At 39.4% G+C, this 21,903-nt stretch overlaps 1 protein-coding gene across 3 annotated transcripts in view; it reads left to right on the forward strand.

Annotated features, from left to right (window-relative positions):
• NAE1 (NEDD8 activating enzyme E1 subunit 1) overlaps positions 1 to 1,865 on the forward strand; it is a 35,646-nt gene extending 33,781 nt beyond the window's left edge. For all 3 annotated transcript variants that reach the window (XM_064273941.1, XM_003417129.4, XM_064273943.1), the window contains one exon: positions 1,629 to 1,865. In XM_064273941.1, the coding sequence (XP_064130011.1) occupies positions 1,629 to 1,738 (110 nt within the window). In that variant the 3' untranslated portion in view covers positions 1,739 to 1,865. The remainder of the gene's footprint in view (positions 1 to 1,628) is intronic.
• The last annotated feature ends 20,038 nt before the right edge of the window (positions 1,866 to 21,903 follow it).

Genomic DNA, 21,903 nt, shown 5'->3' on the forward strand with positions numbered 1-21,903 from the left:
ATGGCTGATAATGAAAATGTCGGCAGTTCAGATCCACCAGGTGCTCCATGGAAACCCTATGGGGCAGTTCTACTCTGTCGTATAGAGTCACTATGAATCAGAATTGACTCCACCAGCCACTCTGTGGGAGAAAGATGGGCAGCCTGCTTCTGTAAAGATTTACAGCCTTGGAAACCCTATGGGGTAGTTCTGCTCTGTCCTATACGGTCACTATGAGTCAGAATCGACTTCACCACAGTGGGTTTGGGAATCTTTGCTGAAGCACTCTGCCACATCTTTCTCCCATGGAGTAGCTGGTGAGTTTGAACCGCTGACCTTTTGGTTAGCAGCCGAATGCTTAACCACTGTGCCAGCAGGGCTCCTTTTAACTTACCTGTAGCAGAGAAAAAAAAAATTGAAATGTTTTGGTTTTGTATGTTCTATAATCATTATGCATATGCCATTATATCTCCTTACTTCATCCAGGTCTTTGCTCAAATGTTATCTTTCCTATAAGATCATCCCCGAGTCCCCTATTTAAAATTGAGTCCCTCCTCTTGTACTTTTGTTCTCCCTCTTCCCTGCTTTTTCTCCCTAGCACTTACTGTCATTTGACATGTTACATATTTCATATGCTTTTAAATTATGCCTCTCACTACTAAAAAGTAAGGTCCATGAGGGCTGGGATTTTGTTCCCTATTGTAGGGAACTAAAACTAGTGCCTAGAATCTACTATTTTAGGGAACTAGAACAGTATCTGGTACATAGTAGAGGCTCAAAGCTCCCGGTTATAAAAGATGAGCCTTTTTTTATTGATAGTTTTTTTTCTTTTGAGTAGTTACAGCAGCCTGTCAGTATTTAGATACAAATCTTTTCATAATTGCAAATGTTTTTAGAATACCTTTGTTGTTTGGTGCCTTTGAGACAGAGTGGAACAGCCCCGCCCATAGGGTTTTCTAGGCTGTAATCTTTACAGGAGCAGATCACCAGGTCTTTCTGGTTAGCAGCTGAGTGCTTAGCCATTGCACCAGCTGGGCTCCTTAGAATACTATTACCCCCTTTCTATTATAAAAGTAAAATAGGCACAAGGCAAAATTCAAATGCTACAGAAGGGTGTCCTTTGAGAAAAAAGTGTTATCAAACCATATCACAGTTTTGCACTTTGTTCACTTAATATAGCTTGCCAATCTTTCTCTATCACCATAATTAAGAACTCCATTCTTTTTAACTGTGGTGTAATTTTCCATTGTGTGAATATATAGAACAAAGTTTTATTTCTTTTTAAAAAATAGTTATAAAAAGTTGTAGTTTTTCATTTTTATTTTAAATTATGGTTATATATATATAACAAAACATTTGCCATTTTTAGGTGTACAATTCAGTGACATTACATTCACCATATTGTCTAACCATGATTACTATTCATTTCCATATTTGTTTTCATCACCCTTAATAGAAACTCAGTACTCCTTAAGTGATAATCCTTATTTCCCCCTAGTCCTTCATTTTGATATGTCTCAATAAGTCATGTCTACTTTGGATTACCTTTCATTTGGAAAGGAAAAGGTTTTCTTTTTAAGATTGAGTCTTTATACAACACTTGAAATTTACTATTTTCAAAGATTTGCTTTTTTCCTTTTTCCTTGCAGGAGCTGCTGCTCAAGAGGTTATCAAAATAATCACCAAACAATTTGTAATTTTTAATAACACTTACATTTATAGTGGTATGTCACAAACGTCAGCAACTTTCCAGTTGTAGAATAAGCACCCTATGTAGCGTGTTAACAATTGAAATTGTAATTGCTTTTAGGCTGTCTTCTAGTCTGTAAAATTCTAAGGGAGAGCTGTTAAATTGTTTTGTTAATAAACATTTTTCTCATTTGTAATGTAGTCTTGCTCTTTGAGGGCGTAGAGGGAGACAGGGGAAGAGAAGCCATCACTTTCCCAGAAAATAAAAACTACCCATGTCTAATTGAATTCATTAATACCGACTTGCTCTTTCAAAGTGACTTATCACAGAAATCTTTTGAGTTTCATTAGAAATAGCTTACAATATTTTTTTCTTACAATATTAAATAATGAACTTCAGCCATGTGTAAATTTTAGCTATGGGCGTTATTTGTTAAAACAAATAGCAGAATTAAACAAGATGAATATTCAGGATATGCAGCTTTATCAGAATACAAGATAGTCCCCCTTTATGTGCCATTATTTTTACTTAGGTTTTACCACCTACCTCTTTGAAATTTTATGGGGTCTTTCCATCCATAGTACATAAAACCTTAAATTTCATTTAAAAGAGCAATCACATTGGACTGATAGCATTCATCAACATATCAGAAGGCAAAAACCCAAAACCAGATGGAATTAGAAACAAACTGCATGAAAATCTCGGAGGGGTTGGGGTTTGTTTTTGATTCATCTATGGCTGAGGATTGTGTCACGTGGCTCTCAGCACCTTAACGCCCGTAAACTGGCTGCGTCGGTCTGTGAAGCTTGTGTCTCCCAAGTTAAGACCTGTGTTAGACATGCCAAGAGGGTGCTTTACAGGGATTTGGTGTTCTTGGACCTTAACAGGCTGAACCGTTCCTTGGCTATTCTTTCAGCAGGCACTGCCCCCTGACAGTATCTCACTTCCATCTCCCGAGTGTCCAGTGGGATGGATTTTATTGAACTATGTGGTGGAAGGGGCAGGACCATAAAGAGTGGCTGGGCTTTGGCTCTACTTGAGACCTTTGGTCTAGGAGTGAAGTACGTCTGGGCTGAATTCCTGAGGCTGCCAGATGAGGTGGGGGCCTGGATGCGTGTTGGGGTTGAGGTGCCCTTCAATGACATGCCCAACGCAAGGAGAGGTAGCGCCAGCAACACGATCCAACGAAGAAGGAAAGTTGAGAAAGGAAAACGCACGCGCGACCTTTGACCCGGATGCTGTTCTCCTAACCCCTTTGAATTCTGGAATGGAAGCCCTAAAATCCGGGGGCGGTGGGATTAGGGGATTTTACCCTTCAAATTTTTAGTTTTTTCCACATAAAAACTCTGTACCCACACACTTTCTACCTCCGTGTTCTTTGGAATGTTAGAGGAGCAACCCCCTGACAGATTCCGCGTAGGGGGCGGGTGGAGCGAGCCACCGGAAGTTCCGCCCAGCGGAGGTAGCCCGGCTGGCTTTGCGGGAAACGAAGTCAGGCGTCGAGGTGGGTGAGCAGCAAGGGAGAAAGGAAAGGAGTCCAGTGCGCTTCGATTTGAGGGTAAAGACTGCGGTCTCAGCTTCCTGCAAGTTTGGTTCCTGACCCAGCCCGGCACTGGCCCGGGTTCACCTTGTCAGTTGCTTCCTGTGGAAGGTGGTCTGTCGTTGGCCAGCTGGCCCAGCTCTGTCCTCACAGGGGCAAAGATGCAGGGCCGCCCAGCTGTTCCCTTCATAAGTGACCCCCGTGAAGTGATCTGTTGAGCTTTGATGAATAGGCCTTCCTGAGAGGCAGCAGACCCAGACCACAGTGTCCAAAAGAGCTGGCGGGAAAAAGTAATTGTCACTTGCCATTTAGTCAGACGTCTGGAGCCAGGCATTTCTTGACCGTAACTGAATCTTAGATTCCCCAGGTACCTGCATGTTTTGAAAGCTCCTAGGCGATTCTGATGTGTGAAAGGATTGGGATCCACTGATAAGGTCCTTTCACAAATCATGGGGGACCACGTGTTCAAAAATCTGAGAGGGCAGGGCATGTTAAATGGGGAGTTGCTGGGTCCCACCTGCTGCTGGTGAATCGCCTGTGGGGGCCGAATCCATGCATTTAAGTAGCGCCTGGTCCTTCAGGAAACCGTGGTGGTGTAGTGGTTAAGAGCTAAGGTAGTTCGAATCCACCAGGCGCTCCTTGGAAACCCTATGTGTTGAAATCGACGGCAACGAGTTTCGTTTGTTTGGTTTGTGGTCCCTCAGGAGTTTGAGTACCTTGGTCTGGAAGATCCTGAGGGACCACCTATATACTCTTTCAAAGGAGTTCTTCCAGCCCTTTGGTGAACCAGGCCATAGCGGGTATTACTGAGCAGAAATTGAGGAAACAGTGGAGTTAGGCTTCCCTCTTTGGGGAGATTATTGGTTACCTGTGTATACTAGAATGAGGCACTGAGGATTTATGGGAAAGGGCTGCTCTGATCTACTGAGTTTGGGAGAATTAGTATTCTAAAATGAACTAACTCCTTGTACTCACAGCATGTTTTCTCAGACTTATTTCAATCCGTTTAAACTACTATAACAAAATTTATCGAACATATACTTGCGTATTTACCCTTTCTCCAGAGGGGGTCACTATGAGTCGAGAACGACTCCACTGCACCCAACAACAATCCTTGTTTCTCCTACTTAAGAGGAAAATTTCTGCTATAATTCCAAGCTGTGTATCTACTGTCAACAGTTTATGGTGAGATATTTCAGCTCTAACAAGGTTTACACAGGAAAACATCATTCCTGATATTTGGGGTGATATTTAGATTGCAAAAAGCTTTGGATATTAACATGTTCTAGCCCAAGTAAAAGTAATATTCAGCTAGTTTTCTTGCTGAAATAGTTTCCAGTACTGTTTTGAGGAGTAGATTGAATGAAACCTATAAGTGGGATAGATTATTCCTGTTACCTGGAACAACCTTTTTTCTTTTTTTGTGTGAGAATATGAAGGTATTTGAAACCTTGTTCATGACAGTTTGCATCTATTCACCAAGTTTCTGAAAACATTTAATAACTGCTTTATTTGGCAGGTACTTTTGTTCTTGGGGATGGGCTATAATTATTTTTATAATTTGAAATATAATTTTACAATTATCAATACCTTGAAAGTTTTAACTTGTCCCTTGCTGTGATGTTTTTAACTGCTTAGCTAGTAAATAGATGACTTGTATTAATGCTACTAGGTACTTGGCAAATTCTATCTTATTTTACTGTGCACAGTAACCATTTATTAGAAAGCAGTGTAAGAAAAGAAAACAGAAATAGAGAACACAAAGGGGACCATAAGTAGAGTTTGTTGTCAGTTTTGATATCAAGGTACTTATATTTAAAAATTATATATTATCCTTCTTTAAAAATAAAATTATATTTGAAAACAGACTATATTGGCTAATTAAACTTAGGGAAACGGTCCTTAACCACCCTTCCACACAGACATACACAAAGCAAAAGCATCCACATAGAATACAACAGTCTCTTTTTTTTTTTTTTTAATTGAGCTTCAAGTGAACGTTTACAAATCAAGTCAGTCTGTCACCTGTAAGTTTATATACACCTTACTCCATACTCCCACTTGCTCTCCCCCTAATGAATCAGCCCTTCCAGTCTCTCCTTTCGTGACAATTTTGCCAGCTTCCAACCCTCTCTACCCTCCCATCCCCCCTCCAGACAGGAGATGCCAACACAGTCTCAAGTGTCCACCTGATACAAATAGCTCACTCTTCATCAGCATCTCTCTCCTACCCACTGTCCATTCCCTTCCATGTCTGATGAGTTGTCTTCGGGAATGGTTCCTGTCCTGGGCCAACAGAAGGTTTGGGGACCATGACCGCTGGGATTCCTCTAGTCTCAGTCAGACCATTAAGTCTGGTCTTTTTATGAGAATTTGGGGTCTGCATCCCACTGATCTCCTGCTCCCTCAGGGGTTCTCTGTTGTGCTCCCTGTCAGGGCAGTCATCGGTTGTAGCCGGCACCAACTAGTTCTTCTGGTCTCAGGATGATGCAAGTCTCTGGTTCATGTGGCCCTTTCTGTCTCTTGGGCTCATAGTTATCGTGTGACCTTGGTGTTCTTCATTCTCCTTTGATCCAGGTGGGTTGAGACCAATTGATGCATCTTAGATGGCCGCTTGTTAGCATTTAAGACCCCGGATGCCTCATTTCAAAGTGGGATGCAGAATGTTTTCATAATAGAATTATTTTGCCAATTGACTTAGAAGTCCCCTTAAACCATGGTCCCCAAACCCCCACCCTTGCTCCGCTGACCTTTGAAGCATTCAGTTTATCCTGGAAACTTCTTTGCTTTTGGTCCAGTCCAGTTGAGCTGACCTTGCATGTATTGAGTATCGTCCTTCCCTTCACCTAAAGCAGTTCTTAGCTACTAACTAATCAGTAAAAAACCCTCTCCCACCCTCCCTCCCTCCCCCCTCATAGCCACAAAAGTATGTGTTCTTCTCAGTTTATACTATTTCTCAAGATCTTATAATAGTGGTCTTATACAATATTTGTCCTTTTGCCTCTGACTAATTTCACTCAGCATAATGCCTTCCAGGTTCCTCCATGTTACGAAATGTTTCACAGATTCGTCACTGTTCTTTATCGATGCGTAGTATTCCATTGTGTGAATATACCACAATTTATTTAACCATTCATCCATTGATGGACACCCTGGTTGCTTCCAGCTTTTTGCTATTGTAAACAGAGCTGCAATAAACATGGGTGTGCATATATCTGTTCGTGTGAAGGCTCTTATTTCTCTAGGGTATATTCCGAGGAGTGGGATTTCCGGGTTGTATGGTAGTTCTATTTCTAACTGTTTAAGATAATGCCAGATAGATTTCCAAAGTGGTTGTACCATTTTACATTCCCACCAGCAGTGTATGATAGTTCCAATCTCTCCGCAGCCTCTCCAACATTTATTATTTTGTGTTTTTTGGATTAATACCAGCCTTGCTGGAGTGAGATGGAACCTCATCGTAATTTTAATTTGCATTTCTCTATTTTTTTTTTTTAATGGCTAATGATCGAGAGCATTTTCTCATGTATCTGTTAGCTGCCTGAGTATCTTCTTTAGTGAAGTGTGTGTTCATATCCTTTGCCCGCTTCTTGATTGGGTTGTTTGTCTTTTTGTGGCTGAGTTTTGTCAGCATCATATAGATTTTAGAGATCAGGCGCTGGTCGGAGATGTCATAGCTGAAAATTCTTTCCCAGTCTGTAGGTGGTCTTTTTACCCTTTTGGTGAAGTCTTTAGATGAGCATAGGTGTTTGATGTTTAGGAGCTCCCAGTTATCTGGTTTCTCTTCGTCATTTTTGGTAATGTTTTGTATTCTGTTTATGCCTTGTATTAGGGCTCCTAACGTTGTCCCTATTTTTTCTTCCATGATCTTTATCGTTTTAGTCTTTGTGTTTAGGTCTTTGATCCACTTGGAGTTAGTTTTTGTGCATGGCATGAGGTATGGGTCCTGTTTCATTTTTTTGCAAATGGATATCCAGTTATGCCAGCACCATTTGTTAAAAAGACTTATCTTTTCCCCAATTAACTGACACTGGGCCTTTGTCAAATATCAGCTGCTCATATATGGATGGATTTATATCTGGGTTCTCAATTCTGTTCCATTGGTCTATGTGCCTGTTGTTTTACCAGTACCAGGCTGTTTTGACTACTGTGGCTGTATAATAGGTTCTGAAATCAGGTAGAGTGAGGCCTCCCACTTTCTTCTTCTTTTTCAGTAATGCTTTACTTATCTGAGGCTTCTTTCCCTTCCATATGAAGTTGGTGATTTGTTTCTCCATCACATTAAAAAATGACATTGGAATTTGGATCAGAAGTGCATTGTATGTATAGATGGCTTTTGGTAGAATAGACATTTTTACTGTGTTGAGTCTTCCTATCCATGAGCAAGGTATGTTTTTCCACTTAAGTAGGTCCTTTTTAGTTTCTTGTAGTAGTACTTTGTAGTTTTCTTTGTATAGGTCTTTTACATCTTTGGTAAGATTTATTCCTAAGTATTTTATCTTCTTGGGGGCTACTGTGAATGGTATTGATTTGGTTATTTCCTCTTCAATGTTCTTTTTGTTGATGTAGAGGAATCCAAGTGATTTTTGTATGTTTATCTTATAACCTGAGACTCTGCCAAACTCTTCTATTAGTTTCAGTAGTTTTCTGGAGGATTCCTTAGGGTTTTCTATGTATAAGATCATGTCATCTGCAAATAGAGATAATTTTATTTCCTCCTTGCCAATCTGGATGCCCTTCATTTCTTTGTCTAGCCTAATTGCTCTGGCTAGGACCTCTAGCACAATGTTGAACAAGAGTGGTGATAAAGGGCATCCTTGTCTGGTTCCCGTTCTCAAGGGAAATGCTTTCAGGCTCTCTCCATTTAGAGTGATGTTGGCTGTTGGCTTTGTATACATGCCCTTTATTATGTTGAGGAATTTTCCTTCAATTCCTATTTTGGTGAGAGTTTTTATCATAAATGGGTGTTGGACGTTGTCAAATGCCTTTTCTGCATCAGTTGAAAAGATCATGTGGTTTTTGTCTTTTATTTACATGGTTGATTACATTAATGGTTTTTCTAATATTAAACCAGCCTTGCATACCTGGTGTAAATCCTACTTGGCCGTGGTGGATTATTTTTTTGATAATGTTGTTGAATTCTCTTGGCTAGAATTTTGTTGAGGATTTTTGCATCTATGTTCATGAGGGATATAGGTCTATAATTTTCTTTTTTGTGATGTCTTCACCTGGTTTTGGTATCAGGGATATGGTGGCTTCATAGAATGAGTTAGGTAGTATTCCGTCGTTTCCTATGCTTTGAAATACCTTTAGTAGTAGTGGTGTTAACTCTTCTCTGAAAGTTTGGTAGAACTCTGCAATAAAGCCGTCCGGGCCAGGGCTTTTTTTTTTGGGAGTTTTTTGATTGCCATTTCAATCTCTTTTTTTGTTATGGGTCTATTTAGTTGTTCTACTTCTGATTGTGTTAGTTTAGGTAGGTAGTGTTTTTCTAGGAATTCATCCATTTCTTCTAGGTTTGCAAATTTGTTAGAGTACAATTTTTCGTAATAATCTGATATGATTCTTTTAATTTCAGTTGGGTTTGTCGTGATGTGGCCCATCTCCTTTCTTATTCGGTTTATTTGTTTTCTTTCCTGTATTTTTTTAGTCAGTCTGGCCAACGGTTTACCAATTTTGTTAATTTTTTCAAAGAACCAGCTTTTGGCTTTGTTAATTCTTTCAATTGTTTTTCAGTTCTCTAATTCATTTAGTTCAGCTCTAATTTTTATTATTTGTTTTCTTCTGGTGCCTGGATTCTTCTGTTGCTCACTTTCTATTTGTTCAAGTTGTAGGGACAGTTCTCTGATTTTGGCTCTTTCTTCTTTTTGTATGTGTGCATTTATCGATATAAATTGGCCTCTGAGCACTGCTTTTGCTGTGTCCCAGAGGTTTTGATAGGAAGTATTTTCATTCTCATTGCATTCTATGAATTTCTTTATTCCCTCCTTAATGACTTCTATAACCCAGTCTTTTTTCAGCAGGGTATTGTTCAGTTTCCAAGTATTTGATTTCTTTTCCCTAGTTTTTCTGTTATTGATTTCCACTTTTATGGCCTTGTGGTCTGAGAAGATGCTTTGTAATATTGCGATGTTTTGGATTCTGCAAACGTTTGTTTTATGACCTAATACGTGGTCTACTCTAGAGAATGTTCCATGTGCGCTAGAAAAAAAAGTGTACTTTGCAGCAGTTGGGTGGAGAGTTCTGTATAAGTCAATGAGGTCAAGTTGGTTGATTGTAGTAATTTGGTCTTCCGTGTCTCTATTGAGCTTCTTACTGGATGTCCTGTCCTTCTCCGAAAGTGGTGTGTTGAAGTCTCCTACTATAATTGTGGAGGTGCCTATCTCACTTTTCAGTTCTGTTAAAATTTGTTTTCTGTATCTTGCAGCCCTGTCATTGGGTGCATAAATATTTAATATGGTTATATCTTCCTGATCAATTGTCCCTTTTATCATTATGTAGTGTCCTTCTTTACCCTTTGTGGTGGATTTAACTTTAAAGTCTATTTTGTCAGAAATTAATATTGCTACTCCTCTTCTTTTTTGCTTATTGTTTGCTTGATATATTTTTTTCCATCCTTTGAGTTTTAGTTTGTTTGTGTCTCTAAGTCTAAGGTGTGTCTCTTGTAGGCAGCATATAGACAGATCGTGTTTCTTTATCCAGCCTGAGACTCTCTGTTTCTTTATTGGTGCGTTTAGTCCATTTACATTCAGCGTAATTATAGATAGGTATGTGTTTAGTGTTGTCATTTTGATGCCTTTTTATGTGTGTTGTTGACAATTTCATTTTTCTACTTACGTTTTTGTGCTGAGACGTTTTTCTTTGTAAATTGTGTGATCCTCATTTTCATAGTATTTGACTTTATGTTTGCTGAGTCGTTACTTTTTTTTGGTTTTTATTTTGAGTTATGGAGTTGTTATACCTCTTTATGGTTACCTTAATATTTACCCCTATTTTTCTAAGTAAAAACCTAACTTGTATTGTCCTATATCACCTGGTATCCCTCTCCATATGGCAGTTCTATGCCACCTGTATTTAGTCCCTCTTTTTGATTATTGTGATCGTTTACATATTGACTTCAATGATTCCCTGTTTTGAGCTTTTTTTTATATATATATAATTAATATTAATTTGTTTTTGTGATTTCCCTATTTGAGTTGATATCAGGATGCTCTGTTCTGTGACCTTGTGTTGTGCTGGTATCTAATATTATTGGTTTTCTGACCAAACAATTTCCTTTAGTATTTCTTGTAGCTTTGGTTTGGTTTTTGCAAATTCTCTAAGCTTGTGTTTATCTGTAAATATCTTAATTTCGCCTCCATATTTCAGAGAGAGTTTTGCTGGATATATGATCCTTGGCTGGCAGTTTTTCTCCTTCGGTGCTCTGTACATGTCGTCCCATTGCCTCCTTGCCTGCATGGTTTCTGCTGAGTAGTCTGAACTTATTCTTATTGATTCTCCCTTGTAGGAGACCTTCCTTTTATCCCTGGCTGCTTTTAAAATTTTCTCTTTATCTTTGGTTTTGGCAAGTTTAATGATTTTCTTTTTGGATCAATCTTAAATGGAGTTCGATGAACATCTTGGATAGATATCCTTTCGTCTTTCATGATGTCAGGGAAGTTTTCTGCCAGCAGATCTTCAACTATTCTCTCTGTGTTTTCTGTTATCCCGCCCTGTTCTGGGACTCCAATCACACGCAAGTTATCCTTCTTGATAGAGTCCCACATGATTCTTAGGGTTTCTTCATTTTTTTAAATTCTTTTATCTGATTTTTTTTCAGCTGTATTGGTGTTAATTCCCTGGTCCTCTAGATTTCCCACTCTGCATTCTAATTGCTCGAGTCTGCTCCTCTGACTTCCTATTGCGTTGTCTAATTCTGTGATTTTATTGTTGATCTTTTGTATTTCTGAAAGCTGTCTCTCTATGGATTCTTGCAACTTATTAATTTTTCCACTATGTTCTTGAATAATCTTTTGTAAGTCTTCAACTGCTTTATCAGTGTGTTCCTTGGCTTTTTCTGTAGCTTGCCTTATTTCATTTCTGAGGTCATCCCTGATGTCTTGAAGCATTCTGTAAATTAGTTTTTTATATTCTGTATCTGGTAATTCCAGGATTGTATCTTCATTTGGGAAAGATTTTGATTCTTTAGTTTGGGGGGTTGTAGAAGCAGTCATGGTCTGCTCCTTTATGTGGTTTGATATCGACTGCTGTCTGCGAGCCATCGCTAAGATACTGTAGTGATTTATTCTATATTTGCTCACTGAGTCTTATCTTATTTTGTTTTCTTTCAATATACGTAGATGGGCTACTAGCTTGCGCTGTCTTGATTGTTGTAGCCCTTGACTCACTTATGACCTATTACCAGCTGGTTTGGGCTGTTACCAGATATATATGCCTGAGTCCATTCACTAATCTTGAGTAGAGTCTGATTTTGGGTCATCAAGTGTGTGATGCAGACTGTCACCTATCCACCTAGAGAAGTAGTGGTGATAGTTGTGTGCACCAGATTCTAGTAGCAGCAGGGGTTCACACTCCAGGGGGGGCAGGATGCTGACAGGCTTCCCCCAAGTGTCAATAAGGTAGGTGTGTCTCTATTCCTAAAGCACCTTGGTGGGTGGGCTCTGCAGCTGTACCTTAGGCCCCCAATGCAAGTACCTCTACCGATTGGTAGGTGTCACCCTCCTTAGACCCCTAAGGCAGGAGGCTAGGTGGTCTGGGGGGAGCTTCAGCCCTCAGTTCCCTGTTATGGGTCAGTGAGGGCTCTGTTGAATACACAGAGATATAAGACCTGGGAAACTTGTCTTTCCAGTAAATCCGCTAAAACAATTGCAGTCAGATCCCTATCAGAAATGCCTTTGCATTATAATAGCCACCTTGTTCCCTGTAGGGATGAAAGTCCAAGACTGTGGACCACATATGCTTGGCTGGAGCTGGTTCTGTGTTTTTAGTCCAATTAGGGAAGGATTTTTGGTCCCTCGGTTTTTTGTAGTTGCTTCTCTCAGGCCAGGAGAATGGGTTAGGAAAAGACAGAAAAGAAAAAAAGAAAAACTGCAGAGCAGTTCACTCTCTGGCTCAGGAAATTCCAATGTTAATGAAGCTGCCTGGGAAGGGGAGGGGAGGGTTCAGATAAATAGTAGAGAGTAGCACCCCGAAATATAGACAAAGTTACTTATCTTGCTTGGGATGGCTGTTTTATCTGAGATTCCTGAGGGGCGCATTGACTGTGTGCGCTGGCTGGGTAGAGATTGCCCCCGAGGGTCAGGCCCGTGCTTGCGCTGTCTCAGAAGCCGCGGTCAGTTCCTCCGCTCCCAGTCCAAAGCCCAGCGTCAAGGTTCCCCGGCTGGGATGCTTGCACTCCTGGTTCCAAAACCAGTCGCTGCCTCCCAGTGAGTTCTCCTGTCAGCCGCGTCGCCGCACTGCCTGTGTGCACTGGCTGGGCTTCCCCCGAGGTTAGTTCAGGGGCCTGGGCCTGCGCCCCGTGTTTGCACCGTCACAGGATGCCGTGCTCAGCTCCCCTGCGCCCAGTCCAAAGCCCCGCGCCAAGGTTCCCCAGCTGGGACGCTGCACTACCGGCTCCAAAACCAGTCGCTGCCTCCTGGCGACTTCTCCTCCCGCCAGCCACATTGCCACGCCACCCTCACGGACCAGCTGGGCCCCCTCCCGAGGTCAGTTCAGGGGGGTAGGGCTGCACCCCGTGTTTGTGCCGACACAGGATGCCGTGCTCAGCTCCGCTGCACCCAGTCCAAAGGCTGGCGCCAAGGTTTCCTGACTGGGACGCTGGCTCCAGGCTCTGAAAACAGTCGCTGCTTCCCCATGGTTGTTCGTTGTCAGTCTCTGTCACTCAGGTCAAGTCTTTAAATCTGTGTTTGTTGGTCAGGATTTGTAGATTGTCATGTATGTGATCAATTCATTTGTTTTTCCGAGTCTTTGTTGCAAGAGGGATCTGAGGTAGCGTCTACCTAGTCAGCCATCTCGGCCCAGCCCTCCAGTCTGTCTTTTTTAACAGTCCGTTTTTTATCTAGTCTTCTTTTTCCAAATGTTAATTTCCTCAAAAAGAATACACATCTATATATGGTCCCATTGCTGTCGAGTCTATTCCAGCTCAGTGACCCTGTAGGGTTTTCAAGGCTGTAAATCTCTACTGAAGTAGAGTGTCACATCTTTCTCCCATGGAGCCACTGGTGGTTTTGAACCTCTCACCTTTTGGTTAGCAGTCTGTTGCATTAACCACTGCGCCACCAGGACTCCTGTATATATGTTAGGCAGTATAATATAAGAGTGTAGGCCCTCTCCTCAGATTTTCTTGGTCGCTATTCCAACTGTGGCACTTACTAGCTGTATGAACTTGGGAAGCCATTGCTCCTAGGGAAGATACAGGTTTAGGTTCCTGCAAACCTCTGGTCACATTTTAGTCAACTGATAAGTACTTAACCTTGTTTTATTATGACTTCTGTTTAAAGACACCTTATTTAATATATAGTGTTGATTCATTAACGTTAAACTCATGACCAGCAGCACTTGAAACTTGAACAAAGCTTATCTAACACACATGTTTTCTCTGTAAGGCACATCACAGTCTTCTGCTTAGGAACACTAGACAATGCTTCTGCCCTATGCTTAGGTACCCTTTTAAATAGTGAAATCACCAACAAAAAGCACAAAAATGTGAAAAATGTGGCAGTAAATAGACTGGCACTTGTTTACTGTATAAGAGTTAAAACAAGGCAGAGCATTGACTTGTTTGACTTCAGCTGGGAATGCGCTTAGCAGGTGACTCAAATTTTTTGTTGCTCTGTGCATGTCCCCGAAAGTACTATGGGTATTGATTTTGGAGTTACAAATAAATTTTAGTGAGGGGGCAAATTTGAAATTAGGGACTGTATAAATAAGGAGAATTGAGTGTATTTATAAAGTGTATACCTAGCCCACTATAGGCACTTATTGAAAGTTAGAAGCCATTATTATTATTATAAAAATTGTGAAAAATAGACAACAGCGGAATAAAGCATTCATAGAACCACCACCTACAGACAGTGTTAATATGTTGTTGTCGTTCCATCCACTCTTACTTTATTATTATTATTGTGCTTTAAGTGAAAGTTTACAGCTCAGGTTAATTTCTCATACAAAAATTTATACACATATTGTTATGTGACACTAGTTACAATCCCTATAATGTAACAACACATGCCCCTTTCCACCCCACGTTTCCTGTGTTCATCTAACCAGCTCCTGTCCTTTTCTGCCTTCTCATCTTGCCTCTGGACAGGAGCTGCCCATTTAGTCTCACGTATCTTTTTTTTTTTTATCTGCTTGAACTAAGAATCACACCCTTCACAAGTATTACATTTTATAGTCTAGTCTAATCTTTGTCTGAAGAGCTGGCTTCGGGAATGGTTTCAGTTTTGGGCCAACACAGAGTCCAGGGTTAACAGAGAGTCTAGGGTCCATGTTCTCTGGGATCCTTCCAGTCTCAGTCAGACCATTAAATCTGGTCTTTTTACTAGAATTTGAGTTCTGTACCACACTTTTCTCCTGCTCTGTCAGGGACTCTCTGTTGTGTTCCCTGTCAGGGTGGTCATTGGTGGTAGCTGGGCACCATCTAGTTCTTCTGATCTCAGGCTGACAGAGCCACTGGTTTATGTGGCCCTTTTGACTCTTGGGCTGATGTTTTCCTTGTGTTTTTGGTGTTCTTCATTCTTTGCTCCAGGTGGGTTGGGACCAATTGATGCATCTTAGATGGCCGCTCGCAAACTTTCAAGACCCCAGACACCACTCACCAAAGTGGGATGCAGAACGTTTTCTTAATAAACTTTCTTATGCCAGTTGACCTAGTTATCCCCCAAAACCATGGACCCCAGATTTCAGTCCCTGCTATGCTGTCCCTTGAAGTGTTTGGTTGTATTCAGGAAACTTCTTAGTTTTTAGTTTAGTCTGGTTGTGCTGAATTCCCCAGCATTGTGTGTTGTCTTTCCCTTCCCACCTAAGATAATTCTAGTCTACTATCTAATTAGTGAATTCTCCTCTCCCTCCCTCCCCACCTCACATCCATTAAAGAATGTTTTCTTCTGTGTCTAAACTTTTTCTTGAGTTCTTGTAATAGTGGTCTCATACAATATTTGTCCTTTTGTGACTGACTAATTTCACTCAGCATAATGGCTGCCAGATTCATCCATGTTGGGAGATATTTCCCGGATTCATCATTGTTCTTTACCATTGCATAGTATTCCATTGTGTTTATGTACTATAATTTGCTTATCCATTCATCTGTTGATGGGAACATAGGTTGTTTCCATCTTTTTGCTGTTGTAAACAGTGCTGCAGTGAACATGGGTGTGCATATATCTATTCATGCGATGGCTCTTATTTCTCTAGGATATAGTCCAAGGAGTGGGATTGCTGGATTGTGTGGTACTTCTAGGTTTTTAAGGAAGAGCCAAATTGATTTCCAAAGAGGTTATACCATTTTACATTCCCACCAGCAGTGTACAAGTGTTCCAGTCTCTCTACAACCTCTCCAACATGTATTATTTTGTGTTTTTATATTAATGCAAGCCTTGGTAGGGTGAGATGGTATCTCATTGTAGTTTTGATTTGCATTTCCCTAATGGCTAATGATCATGAGCATTTCTTCATGTATCTGTTAGCTACCTGAATGTCTTCTTCGGTGAAGTGTCTGTTCATATCCTTTGCCCACTTTTTAATTGGGTTGTTTGTCTTTTTGTTGTTGAGGTTTTGCAGTATCCTGTAGATTTCAGAGATTAGGCCCTGATCGGATATGATATAGTCGAAAATTTTTTCCCAGTATGTAGGTTGTCTTTTTACTCTTGGTGAAGTCATTTGATGAGCATAAGTGTTTGATTTTTAGGAGCTCCCAGCTATATAGTTTCTCTTCTGGTGTTTGTGCATTATGAGTTCTGAGGTGTGTTTTGTTTATGCCATGTATTAGGGCTCCTAGCATTGACCCTATTTTTTCTTTCATGATCTTTATCATTTTAGATTTTATATTTAGGTCTTTGATGCATTTTGAGTTAGTTTTTGTACGTGGTGTGAGGAATGGTTCTTGTTTTGTTCTTTTGCCAATGGCTAACCAGTTAAAAAAAAAATTTTTTTTTTTTTTTTTTTTAGACCAGCACTATTTATTAGAGACAGCCTTTTCCCCATTTAACAGACTTTGAGCTTTTGTCAGATATCAGCTGCTCATAGGTGGATGAGTTTACATCTGGATTCTCAATTCTGTTCCATTGGTCCATGTATCTGTTGTACCAGCACCAGGTTGTTTTGACTACCACAGTAGTATAATATATTCTAAAATCAGGTAGTGTGAGGCTTCTGGGGCCTCTTCCATGTCCATGTCAAGTTGGTGATTTGTTTCTCCATCTCCTTAAAAAATGTCATTGGACCAATGGGATACAGACCCCAAATTCTCATGAAAAGACCATACCTAATGGTATGACTGCGACTAGAGGAATCCCAGAGACAATGCTCCCCAGAACTTCTGATGGCACAGGACAGGAAACATCCCCGAAGACAAATCATCAGGCATGAAAAGGACTGGTCAGTGGTGGGGAGAGAGATGCTGATGAAGAGTGAGCTGATTAAATCAGGTGGGCACTGGAGAGTGTGTTGGCAACTCTTGACTGGAGGGGGGATGGGAAGATAGAGAGAGATGGAAGATGGCAAAATTGGCACGAAACGAGAGACTGAAAGGGCTGACTCAATAGGGGGAGAGCAAGTGGGAGAAGGGAGTAAGATGTATGTAAACCTACATGTGACAGACTGATTGGAATGGTAAATGTTCACTTGAAGCTTAATAAAAATTAATTAAAAAAAAAGTCATTGGAATTTGGATCAGGATTGCATTGTATCTGTAAATGGCTTTGGTAGAATTGACATTTTCACAATGTTGAGTCTTCTTATCCATGAGCACGGTATGTTTTTCCACTTATGTAGGTCTCTCTTGTTTTTTTACAGTAGTGTCTTGTAGTTTTCTTTGTATAGGTCTTCTACGTCTGTGGTTAGATTTATTCCTAGGTATTTTATCTTCTTGGGGATTATTGTAAATGGTATTGATTTGGTGATTTCCTCTTCAAAGTTCTCTTTGTTGATGTAGAGGAATCGAACTGGTTTTTGTATGTTTATCTTGTATCCTGAAACTTTGCTGAAATCTATTAGTTCCAGTAGTTTTCTTGTGGATTCTCTGGGGTTTTCCGTGTGTAAGATCATATTATCTGCAGATAGAGATGTTTTTACTTCTTCCTTGCCAATTTTGATGCCTTTTATTCTTGCCTTATTACTCAGGCTAGGACCTTCAGCACAATGTTGAATAAGAGTGGTGATAAAGGGTGTCCTTGTCTGGTTCCCATTCTCAAGGGAATGCTTTCAGACTCTCTCCATTTAGGATGATTTTGGCTGTTGACTTTTTATAAATGCCCTTTATTATGTTGAGTAATTTCTATTCCTATTTTGCTGATAATTTTTTATCATGAATGGGTGTTGAACTTTGTCAAATGCCTTTTCTGTATCAATGGATAAGATCATATGGTTCTTTTGTTTTATTTATGGGATGAATTACATTGTGTTTTTCTAATGTTGAACTATCTCTGGATACCTGGTATGAATCCCACTTGGTTATGGTAAATTATTTTTTTGATATGTTGTTGAATTCTGTTGGCTAGAATTTCATTGAGGATTTTTGTGTCTGTGCTCATGAGGGATATTGGTTTGTAATTTTCTTTTTTTGTGTGTTGGTTTTACCTGGTTTTGGTATCAAGGTTATGCTGGCTTCATAGAATGAATTTGGGAGTATTGCATCCTTTTCTATGCTCTGAAATGCCTTTAGTAATAGTGGTGTTAACTCTTCTCTGAAAGTTTGGTAGAATTCTCCAGTGAAACCATCAGGGCCAGGGTTTTTTTTCTGCTGGGAGTTTTTTAACTACCTCTTCAATCTCTTCCTTTGTTACAGGTTTATTTAGCTTTTCTACTTCTGTTTGTATTAGTTTAGATACGTAGTGTATTTCTAGAGATTTGTCCATTTCCTTTAGGTTTTCAAATTTCTTGGAGTACAATTTTTCATAGTATTGTTCTGATTCTTTTAATTTCAGTTGGGTCTGTTGTGATATCACCCATCTCATTTCTTATTCGGGTTACTTGCTTCCTCTCCTGTTTTTCTTTTGTCAGTTTGGCCAATGGTTTATCGATTTTGTTGATTGTCTTAGTCATCTAGTGCTGCCATAACAGAAATACCACAAGTGGATGGCTTTAACAAAGAGAAATTTGTTTTCTCACAGTCTAGTAGGTTACAAGTGCAAATTCAGGGCATCGGCTCCAGGGGAAGGCTTTCTCTCTCTGTCGGCTCTGGAAGAAAGTTCTTGTCCTCAATCTTCCCATGGTCGAGGAGCTTTTCAGGTGCAGGGACCCTCGGTTCAAAGGACGTGCTTTGCTCTTGGTGCTGCTTTCTTGTCGTATGAGGTCCCCAACTCTCTACTTCTTTTTCCTTTTATCTCTCAAGAGATAAAAGGTGGGGTAGGCCACACCCCAGGGAAACTCCCTTTACATTGGATCAGGGAGGTGACCTGAGTAAGGGTGGTGTTACAATCCCACCCTAATCATCTTAAAGTAAAATTACAATCACAAAGTGGAGGACAACCACACAATACTGGGAATCATGGCCTAACCAATTTGATACACACATTTTTGGGGGACATAATTCAATCTATATGTCATTGATCTTTTAAAAAAACCAGCTTTTGGTCTTGCTAACTCTTTCTGTTGTTTTTCTAGTCTCTATTTCATTTATTCCTGCTCTAATTTTTATTGTTTTCTTCTGGTGCCCAAGGGCTTCTCCTGTTGCTCTCTTTTTGTTTGAGCTGTAGGGTTAATGTTTTGATGTTGGCCCTTTCTTCTTTTTGGATATGTGCATTTATTGCTATAAATTGACCTCTGAGAACTGCTTTTACTGTGTCCCAAATGTTCTGGTAGGATGTGTTTTCATTCTCATTTGATTCTGTGAATTTCTTTATTCTGGCCCTGATTTCTTCATTAACCCAGTAATTTTTGAGCAAAAGGTATTCAGTTTCCATGTATGTGATTTTTCTTCCTTTTCTGTTATTGATTTCTACTTTTATGTCTTTATGGTCAGAAAAGATGCTTTGTAATATCTTGATGTTTTGAGTTCTTTTAAGGCTTGCTTTAAGGCCTAATATGTGGTCTGTTCTGGAGAATGCTCCATGTGCATCAGAAAAGAAAGCACACTTGGCTGCTCTTGGGTGGAGTGTTCTGAATATGTCTGTGAGGTCAAGCTGGTTGATAGTGACATTTAGATCTTCTGTGTCTTTATTGAGCTTCTTTCTGGATGTTCTGTTGTTCACTGAAAGTGGTGTGTTGACGTCTTCTACTATTATCGTGGAACTATTTCTCTTTTCAGTGCTGTTAGGGTTTGTTTCATGTATTTTGGAGCCCTGTCGTTGGGTGCATAAATATTTATTGTGGTTAAATCCTCCTGGTGTACCGACCCTTTAATCATTATATAGTGGGCTTCTTTATCCTTTGTGGTGGATTTTGCACTGAATTCTATTTTACCAGAGATTATTAATATTGCCACTCCTGTTCTTTTTGATTGTTGTTTGCTTGATATATATTTTTTATCCTTGGAGTTTTAGTTTGTTTGTATCTTTGAGCCTCAGGTGTGTCTCTTGTAGGCAGCATATAGAAAGATTGTGTTTTTTTTTTTATCCATTCTGCCACTCTCTGTCTCTTTATTGGTGCATTTAGTCCATTGACATTGTGTAATTATTGATAGGTATGAGTTTAGTGCTGTCATTTTGAAGTATTTTTGTGTGTGTGTGTGTTGTTGACAGTTTCTTTGTTAAACTTAATTTCCTTTGCTGAGTCATTTTTCTTTATGTATTTCCTTTTCATCTTTATTATTGTTGTTGATTTTGTATTTGTTGAGTCTTTATGTTTTTCTTCTTTTTTATTTTGATATGTAGGATTGTTGGTTTCCTTTGTGGTTACCTTAAAATTTACCTCTGTTTTTCTGAGTTGAAACCAATCTTTTATTTCTTGATATCGCCTTAACTTCTGCTCCATTCAGAGTTCTATGACTACATTATTTAGTCCTTCTTTTTTGTTTTAATGTTGTCTTATACATGTTGATGTCTCTGTTTCCCTATTTTCAGTGCTTTAATTTTGATTTATTTTTTGACTTCCCTATCTGGGTTGATATCTCATTGTCCTGTCCTGTGTTCTTGTCTTGGGTTGTTATCTGATATTATTAATTCTGTAACCAGAAGACTCCCTTTAGTATTTCTTGTAATTTTGGTTTGGTTTTTACAAATTCTCTTAACTTCTGTTTATCTGGAAATGCCCTAATTTTGCCATCATATTTGAGAGACAGTTTTGCTGAATATATAACTCTTGGCTGGCAATTTTTTTCCTTCAAGGCTTTATATGTCATCCCGTTGCCTTCTTGCCTACCTGGTTACTGCCAAGTAGTCAGAGTTTAGTCTTACTGACTTTGCTTTGTAGATGACTTTTCCTTTATCCCAAGCTGTTCTTAAAATTCACTCTTATCTTTGGTTTTGGCAAGTTTGATTATGTCTTAGTGACTTGCTTTTGGGATCTACCCTGTGTGCAGCCACTCTTATTTTATATTTGCCTTTACTTAATTGGGATCATATTGTAGATAAAATTTTGAGTCTTGCCCTTTTGGGTTAACATTGTAACATGGGCATTTTTTCTTGCTATTAAACATTCCTAGTAAATGTCATTATTCTTGTAACAATATTCTGTCCTTTGGATGTACCATAATGTACTTAGCCATTTGTCTTTTAACAGAATATTTAGGTTAAAAAATAGCAAAACCTATATATATTTGTATATTATTTTATAAAAGAGTTTCATATTTATTGTTTTTTAAGTTTATTTTTTGTTTAGTAATTTTATTTCCATTTTGAGAGTGAGAATGAAAAATAGAAACGAGTTAGATATCTCCCTATAATTAGTTGTTTTTCTTTAACTTCCTTAATTGAGTAACTCCCTTTGGAGTTGGTGTAAGTGAGAATTTTAGAGTTCTATAGTCCTGATTTGTTGCTCTAAGAAGTTAACTTGGACTCTCTAAATAATCAGTTTAGCATTTTAAAGTAGAGCATGTGAGAGGTCATATCAGGGTTGCTAGTTACCTTCTAACAAATGAGATATAAACAAAAATTTAAACTTAGTGGTGGAATATGTCAAAAATAACCATGGGTTGGAAAAAAGCCTTTTGTATTAGGCTTATCTTGTGAAGAGAAATGCAGATCCGAAGTAAGAGAGAGAGAGAGAGTGTGTGTGTGTGTGTGTGTGTGTGTGAGTTTAAACTTCTGATTCATGGAGGGGTGCCCAATCTGAAGCAATGGGATGAAAATTTACAGAAAAGGAATTAAGGAAGTGGCACCAGAAGAAGGCCAATTAGATTCTATCAATCAGTCATTTGTTCAGTAAAATTTGTTGAATGCCTATAGTGCTGAAGAATGCTGTTGCATTTCTGTATGTTTTCAAATAATTCTTTTAACAATCCTATGAAGTAGAAATATACCTATTTTACAGGTGAGAGGACTGAACCGCAGAGAACTTAAGCAACCTGTCCAATATCACACATGTAATAAATTGCAGATTC

This window comes from Loxodonta africana, chromosome 21 (genome assembly GCF_030014295.1).
Source record: "Loxodonta africana isolate mLoxAfr1 chromosome 21, mLoxAfr1.hap2, whole genome shotgun sequence".
Lineage (NCBI taxonomy): Eukaryota > Metazoa > Chordata > Mammalia > Proboscidea > Elephantidae > Loxodonta > Loxodonta africana.